This window comes from Carassius gibelio, chromosome A23 (genome assembly GCF_023724105.1).
Source record: "Carassius gibelio isolate Cgi1373 ecotype wild population from Czech Republic chromosome A23, carGib1.2-hapl.c, whole genome shotgun sequence".
Classification (NCBI taxonomy): domain Eukaryota; kingdom Metazoa; phylum Chordata; class Actinopteri; order Cypriniformes; family Cyprinidae; genus Carassius; species Carassius gibelio.
Window position 1 is genome coordinate 19,100,625 of NC_068393.1, and position 8,661 is coordinate 19,109,285.

Below are 8,661 nucleotides of genomic sequence, written 5' to 3' on the forward strand. Positions count from 1 at the left end.
ATTTTTATTTTTTACAAATTTTAGCTAATACAACAATAACTGCAACAATTCTAGAAACTAAAATTAGATTGGTAATGTAACATTGTTTATAAATTGCTTATGTTTATACACTGAGTAAAATCATTTTTATATAAAAAAAATATTTTCTTGTTTTATTGGTTTTAAGGACATAATATTTCTTTCTGCAAGTAACTGTCTGATTTTAGAATAGAATTTATATTATATATAAATTAGTAATAGTTATATTATATATAACTTTAAAAATAGTAAGAGTATTGCAATAAATGTCAAATTTGAATACACGAATGCATATATTATTTTTGAAATTATTTGGACGTTAGGTGACGAAACAGTCACGCACTTGCAAACTTTCTGGTTAGGACAAGCTAACAACATAAAACATCCTAGTAACCACCCAGAACATCCTAGCAAATGGAAATGGAAGCCCGTTTCTGCCATTTAATATATATATTTTTTTTAAATCATGAAATCTAACCGAAAAAGATATCATGAAGCTCATACTACAATCTGTAAAACCGCATTTTAAGCTTTACCATAATACTGTTCAACCGTTATGTGTATTCTTCACATGCAATAAAACAACCGAATGGAAGTAAATCTAAACACAGCACTGTATTAAACCTGCTTAGATTTGACGACAAAAAGCAGAAAGCTTTTGCCTTAGATTGTGTTTAATAACTACAGATGATACGTTTCAGTCTGAATACTAGTTTGAAAGCTCAGATTAAACCACAAATAAGATACAACAGAAAATGTTGAACATGATAAATCAGGGTTTAACTAAATATTCAATCTGTATTTAATTAAAAAAACTATTTAATGAAAAATATTTTATTCAAAAGTGTTGTGTTTGTGGTCAAAGTCACAATTGTTTTGTCATTTTTCAGCATGACTAAACACGTGATAAGAAAGAGTTTGCACACGAAACCTCATTTAGACAGAATTTCTGACAATCTTTATTGTCTTCAGTAACATAACACGTCAAATGGTGACCTTTTACTGCATCAAAATGAACAAACATCGAGTCAAAAACTCTCTCATCGTTGATATTAGCAGTGCAATCACACATATCAGTTTTCACCGCTGTAAAAATCCCAGAAGCAACATGAACAAAGCCTGTGGAGTTCATCTAAAAAAAACAAAAATAAATCCATCTGACAAAGTCTGAGTGCCATTGAAGTAAGAAAAGATTTTACACTTCATATAAAAATAAAAATATACATTCATGTCTGGGTTTAAAAAAGCTCATGGAATCGTCTGAGGTCCCGGGGTCGTGTTAAGGCACTTGATCTCCACCTGATCGGCGTTTGTCTCGTCTGGTTTGGTCTCGTTGATTCTGGCTCAGCCAAGTGTTTCACAGCTTCCAGTCGACAGTGTAGTTCATACAGGTGTTAGAGTCTGAAGGGAGTAAATATAGAGTTAAAACAGAACCAGATTAACTTTGAGCCCCTTTTTTTGCCCATTTGACCAATTTCTTTGATTCTAGATATGACGCTTTCAACCTCATTCACACTGTCTTAATGTATTTTTTTAGTAAATTCACAAAATTATCATCATTTAGGCTGAAAATATGATCAGGATCCAACAACAACAACAAAAAAAGAGGATAAAAGAGGATTTCTCTTAAATAATAAAAATAGAGAATAGGAATACATTTATTAAAAACTGTAATTAATTGATTAAATCTGTAAAACTAAAATGTTACATACATATACATGCACATATATACATATACACACACATACAAACACACATATATACATATATATATATATATATATATATATATATATATATATATATATATGCTATCAAATCGAAATTGCATCCAAAATAAGTTTGTGTGTGTACTGTGTATTTATGTATATATGAACACAGACACACACACACACACACACATTTTACACACTTGTAAATCATATATATAATTTATATTATTTTTTATATATAATATGCATCATATATAAATATAAAAATATGTACACATGCATTTTCAACAGTTTTAATAGTTTACCTGTATGTTATGTGACTATTAATAAACATTAGAGAACTAAAAACAGGCAAATGTGTTGTTAAATATTAATTTATAAATCTCAGGTGAACTTCTAGTAATTATGTTAGGGGCAAGCAGACGAAAACATTTTAGTGATTTAAATTAGAGAAAAGGAAAACTGTATGAAATGCATTGACCCAAACTGAGCTCAGTGAAAGAATAAAGTGCAAAAAATTGTGCATAGAATTTAAATCTGAAAAATATTTCCTGTAAGAGACCTATTTAATAAAAATTCCCTATATGTATATCAATGCATCATATTTTCTTTAGGCCTTGAGTTCAGATATAGTAAAAAAAATTTACTTCATTCACAAAAACAACTTTGCATCTTTATATCCTACTTCAAACTTTATATTTCATAGCACGTACATGCTTTTACTATACACTTTCATTGGTTTTGGTCAAATCGCTGCGTGCACTACCTTCTGTCTGCCGCTCATCCATGTTTTAATGGAGGGCAGTAAGATGCTTCCCAGCAGGATCTGAGCGGGATGATAGATCAACAGAGGCACTGATATCAGAGACAGATGCTCGTAACCTTCAAACACGATCTTCAGCATGGGAATACCTACACAAACACACAGCAAACATGAGTTTTTGAGCAATGCTTCATATTTGCTTTATCCAGACAGATGCGTGTGTTTTACCTAAAGTGAGGGATTTATGAGTAGCACAAAACATGATGGCTACCGAATCGGCCGCAGTGAAACCAGAGGATTTCCTGCAAACATCACACATGCATTGAGACAGATGAACACGTTATGTGGTGTCACACATCAAAGAGTTACTGGATCAGGCTTCGTCAACATTGTGAGGATCAAACATGGACAAAATTAAAGGAAAACCTTAAAAACTAACTAATAATGTCTAAATTAGCAGATGTCAAGGAAAGACCCGCTATGACAGAAAACAAACGTGTTTTTGCGAACATATGTTTCTCACCTTGTAGACAAGAAAAATATCAGGGCCATGAAGCTCAACTGAATGGAAAATACTGAAAATGGAAAAAATTAATGTTAGCGATACATGACCCAGAAGCATAAAACCAGTTATAAAAGATTGAGGGTCTTAAACTAGCTGAATAAATAATCTTTCCATTGATGTCTGGTTTGTTAGGATCGGAAAATATTTGGCCGAAATGCAACTATTTCTGAGGGTGCAAAAAAATCTAAATACGGAGAAAATCAGCAAATGAATTCTTAGCAATGCATATTACTAATCAAAAATCAAGTTTTGATTTATTTACAACAGGAAATTTACAAAATATCTTCATAGAACATGATCTTTACTTAATATCCTAATGATTTCTGGCATAAATCGATCATTTTGACCCATGCAAAGTATTTTTAGCTATTGCTACAAATATACCCCAGAGACTCAAGACTGGTTTTGTGCTCCAGGGTCACAGATATCTTCACAGTCTTACAGCAAATGCAGTCAAATGTCTCTTGCACCGAACACAACACACTCACTGATGAAGACGACGATGAGCAGACTCAGATGGTCCAGCTCTATGTTGGTGTTAGAGAAGGTGTCGCAGAAGGTGGTGTAGATGATCATGAGCAGAACGACGCTGCTCACCGTCCCGAACGGAGGCTTTCGGCGGTCCAGAAACTCCCTCAGGAACCTCCTGCACACCTACATGCACAAAACATCTTCATATTAACTCCTGCTGTTGAATCATTTCAAGACAGAAACTCCTAATCCTTCCCCTTACAGGCACTATATGCCTTTTTTAGATTTTTATTCATCCATGAATAGATTTTTCTCAAATTCTAGATTTCCTATTGCACTTTATTTATTGTTTCTGGGAAGCCGTCAATCTGTGTCATAGATTAGTCAAAATCATCTTATCTTAATTGAGGATTAGAAGTGATTTTACTACTGTCTGTTGACATTTGGTAGGTTGTGTGAAATAATTTGAACATCAAAACACATTTAGAGCATATTATAAAACGGAGAGTTCCGCTCCTTGATTCTGATTGGTTGAGCCACGTTCGAAGCTGTTGTAAATTACTCTACAAACACACACCTTTGTTTACATTTATGTGTTGCTCGGCAACCACTTTGTTGGAACCACACCTGATAATGAGGAATTTCATTGTTTGGTGGAAGAATACTGTTTTTATTAATATCGTTACACTTTATTTGCTCTGTTTTATATATACGTATATGGATTAACCGTTTTATAAAAGCAATAACCCCTGTGAAGCCGTGGTTTACAGTGAATTGATAACAGCTAAGGGAGTTTTAGGCACGATTATTGGGGCTTATTGCTTTAATTTACTCCAACAACTAACACACTCACCTGTCCAACTATGAGCGGGACGACCACCGTCATGAACAGCTGCGAGAAAATGGATGTAAACGGGACAGAAGAAGAGGAGCCCAGCTATAAACACACAAACAATACAGTGAGAAAAATTATACAGTCAACTGCAGAACAAAAATACACACCCATACAACTGTTCGTATTGTTCAGCACATTCACAATGAAGAGACATATAACAAATAAAAGAGGAATTATACTCACAAACACCAGCAGCAGAAGAGGAGTGAACACAATCCCCTGTAGACCGGACAGAAGAAATGGGTCTCACATTATGATTTAATTTCTTAGATTTTTTGTTTCCCCCACTTTTTTATCTCTCGGTATTATCAGACTTACCAGAAAGCTCCCAAATGCAGAATTGAAAATGGCTGCAGCCTGAAAAAAAATTATATACATATATACATTGAATACATAAAAATATACTGTATATTATAATGGTTGTAAAGTTATGATTTGTGTAACAAAGTGTGATTGAAATACATATGTAATGATGTGATCGTTGTGATTGAGTGTTTTTGAAACATGTTATCCTTACGGTGGAATGTATTTGTAAAGTTATGATTGTTATGATTAAGAATTTTTTTAAGTTGTGATGGAAGAAAGCTGGGTTGATTGTGTAAATTCTAGGGTTTCACTTCTTATTATACACCAAGTGTTGTGATTGTGCTGTTGTAAAGTAATTATTTCTATAACAAAGTGTGATAATAATAGTTATCATGATTTTGTAGTGAGATCTGTTTGTAAAGTTTTGATGACATCAATTTTTGTTGTTACTTACATGGAGGAATGTATTTGTAAAGCTGTGATTATTGTGATGGAGTGTGTTTTTTATAAGTTGCAGTAGGTGGAAACATGCAAGTATGATCATTGTGATGAAATGCATTTGTAAAGTTGTGATCGAGTGTTTTCGTTAACCATATGGAGGAATGTATTTGTAAAGTTTTAACTGTTGTGGTGAATTGTGTTTGTAAAATTGTGATGTGTTTTTAAAGTTTTGATTGTTCTGATTGAGTGTTTTGTAATGTTACAGTAGGTGCAAACTTGTAAACATATGATCATTGTGATGAAATGCATTTGCAAAGTTGTGGTAATTGTGATTGAGTGCTTTTGTAAAGTAGTTACCCATAAAGGGGAATATATTTGTAAAGTTGTGATTGTTTTCATGAAATGTGTTTTGTGATTTTTTTTATGAATGTGTTTGTAAAATTGTGACTCTTGTGATGGAATGTGATTGTTTGTAAAGCTGTGATGGAATAATGATGGTAAAATTGAGATGAATGTGTTTGTAAAGTTGTGATTGTTGTGATGAATGTGATTGTAAAGTTGTGGTGGAATGATTATTTGTAAAGTTATTGTTGTGATGGAATTTGATTGGAATTTTGAGATTAATGTGTTTGTAAAGTTGTGATTGATTTAATGAAATGTGATTGTAAAGATGTGATTGCTGTAATGGAATGTGATTGTTTGTAAAGTTGTGGTTGCTGTAATGAAGTGTGATTGTAAAGTTGTGATTGTTGTATTGGAATGGGATTGTAAAGATATGATTGCTGTAATGGAATGTGATTGTAAAGTTGTGATTGCTGTATTGGAATGTGACTGTAATGGAATGTGACTGTAAAGTTGTGGTTTCTGTAATGGAATGTGATTGTTTGTAAAGTTTTGATTGCTGTACTGGAAAGTGATTGTTTGTAAAGATGTGATTGCTGCATTAGAATGTGATTGTTTGTAAAGTCATGTTTGTTGTGATGGAATGTAATTGTAAAACTGAGACTAATGTGTTTGTAATGTTGTTGTGCTGGATGTTTTATTTATTATACAATACACTAAATTGTGTTATTGTTCTGCTGGAAAGTTATTCTTTTTCCGATAGTTTATACAAATTATCATGATTTTATAATGAGGTCTGCTTGTAAAGGTTTTATGATGTATCATTATTTACCTCATTTCCTCCTACAGCTTTAGTTAGGATGACAGCAGAGGAAACAGGAGGAGGCATACAAGCAACCGTCTGCAACCTGAGAAAGAGAGAGAGAGAAAAGTTATAAATAATAATATATAACTTTGCATTTAAATTGCATTTGTTTCACTGTTTCCCACTGTATTTCCAGTGAAGAGCAATCAACGCTCTACTATAATTAACCTGAGTTATTTCAGGATATTTCAGCTAATGGTCGTGGCTGTAGTGACTCAAAATCTGAAATGTTATAAAAACATGAAAGTTTTTTCTGCTTGTGAAAGGACGTGTGGAGGTTGCAGGTGAACACAATGACTCTCTTGCAGGAAAATAACCAAAAGCGCCAACACCGAAGACCTCTGAGATCCAGTTACACTCAGCGCAAACCTACCGACAGAGACTCCATTCAGCAGAGCGGCGAACACGTAGAGAGGGTGACTGTGTACAAGAAAATGACTGAAATACATGCACTCACCCTCTGAGAAGCCATTCGTTGATCGCCGTTAGGACCAGAACTTTGAGAAGGAGCCAAACAGCGATGGGAAAAAATACTAGCGTGAATGTCTGGACGAAGAAATGCAACTTTACATGCATTAATGCACTTGCAAGTTCCTGAAAACAGAGCAAAACAGACATCCTTTTTTATTTATCTTTTAAAAATCTATAAAATCAAAAACCAAACAGGCGCCATCATACCTCTGTTTTCAAAGACAAGCCACTGTTAAAGAAAATAACAGATACTGCAATATAGGTGATGGTGATCTCCGGCCGAAGAGGACCTTAAAGAAAACATACTTTATTAATCATGGCCAAATAATAGCATGAGGTATTACAAACATAAAATGTGGGACACTAAGATAATGGCACTAGCGCAATAGCATTGCAATTTGGCCAGTTAAGTGTGATTTTCTTCAATTTCTCATAGGTATATAATATAAATACGATAGTATATAAACACAGTAGTTATTCAGTATCATATTATACACATTTACATCATGGTACCCTCAAAATAATGTTTTATAAATCTATCTAGTTATGACTAAATAACCTTCAAACTTCAAGGCGTTTTAAACTATCAAACTATTTTTCAATGAGACAATACTTAATGTTTTCCCGTATATATAAAAAGGAAAAACTGACTCTAAAAAAAAAAAAAGGTTTTAGAGTCTCTCCGAACAGGATTATTCAGATCCGGGTGTTGCAACGTGTCACAAAAATGACAGCTACAGTTAAAACACCCATCAACCTCCTGTCACACCAATCACAGCGATTAAACACCGACTACGTTTAAACTCTTATCATGAACACATGCATTTAGATTGAGACATCTCACACCATCTCGCATAACAACTACTAACACTTTATATCAGTGCACATGTAATAATCATTGATCACTCCATTGTTCTGTCATATTCGTGCACATCCTGAACATTTCCGAATGTTAATCAGACCATAATGTTTACTGCCTGTGCATTGACTGATTTTAAAGTTTTTATAGACTTTAGCTGTCCAGAAATGTATCCGCTGATTCTCACCTCCTTTCACTCCCACGGACGGCGCGAGCTTGGCGCACGTGATGACGAGCACTATACCGATGATAAACCATTCTTTACGGGCGCGAGCGATCAGACCCATCGCCCCTCAAACCGACCAAAGCATCCAAAACCGACCCGTCGAGCTGCTCTCTTCCGGACACATCTGCGATACCGTAACGACCGGAGTCAGCGCGCACGCGCTTTGTGACAACACGAACGTACTACTACTAGTAGAGCTTCATGAATATTAATACGGTTCAGCTAAAGGCCCCGCCCCCTGTGTTAGGAAGCTACTCGCTTACAGCATCTGAGATTTGAGGTTCCATATATAACCATGCTACGCTCATGAATATTAACTACTGAGGCGTTTAAATATCAATCACTTTAGAATCATCAACAATTGTAATTAATATTCATAAGCAAAGGCTTATGAATATTAAACACACCGTAATGACTGATATCAGAGCGCACACCGTATGGAAATGCATAACTCATAAAATACATAAAGCACCCATACATTATTTTTTTGCATTGACTTGCTCTTAGTCGTTATTTGGTTTAAAATAAACCATTATAGTACAAAGTGAAACTTTTTTGTTGTTGTTGTTAGTCAGAGACTGTTTGATCTATTTTCCCCCCTTGCGATTTCACGTTTATATTTCAATAATTTAACAACATGTTCAGCGTTTTCTGACGTTTTGATGATTTTTAAATCGATTTAATGATTAAATGAAAAACAAATACTTTTTAGGAAAAGATGAAAATT

At 34.0% G+C, this 8,661-nt stretch overlaps 1 protein-coding gene across 1 annotated transcript; it reads right to left on the reverse strand.

Annotated features, from left to right (window-relative positions):
- Window positions 1-953: 953 nt before the first annotated feature.
- slc10a7 (solute carrier family 10 member 7) lies at window positions 954-8,091 on the reverse strand. Its single transcript, XM_052541486.1, has 12 exons — window positions 7,896-8,091; window positions 7,057-7,139; window positions 6,836-6,972; window positions 6,346-6,421; window positions 4,743-4,781; window positions 4,608-4,643; window positions 4,383-4,466; window positions 3,547-3,712; window positions 3,017-3,068; window positions 2,722-2,795; window positions 2,497-2,642; window positions 954-1,419 (listed from the first exon to the last, which is right to left on the reverse strand). The coding sequence occupies exons 1-12, from the start codon at window positions 7,993-7,995 to the stop codon at window positions 1,402-1,404; spliced, it is 1,011 nt and encodes a 336-aa protein (XP_052397446.1). The 5' UTR covers window positions 7,996-8,091; the 3' UTR covers window positions 954-1,401.
- Window positions 8,092-8,661: the final 570 nt, after the last annotated feature.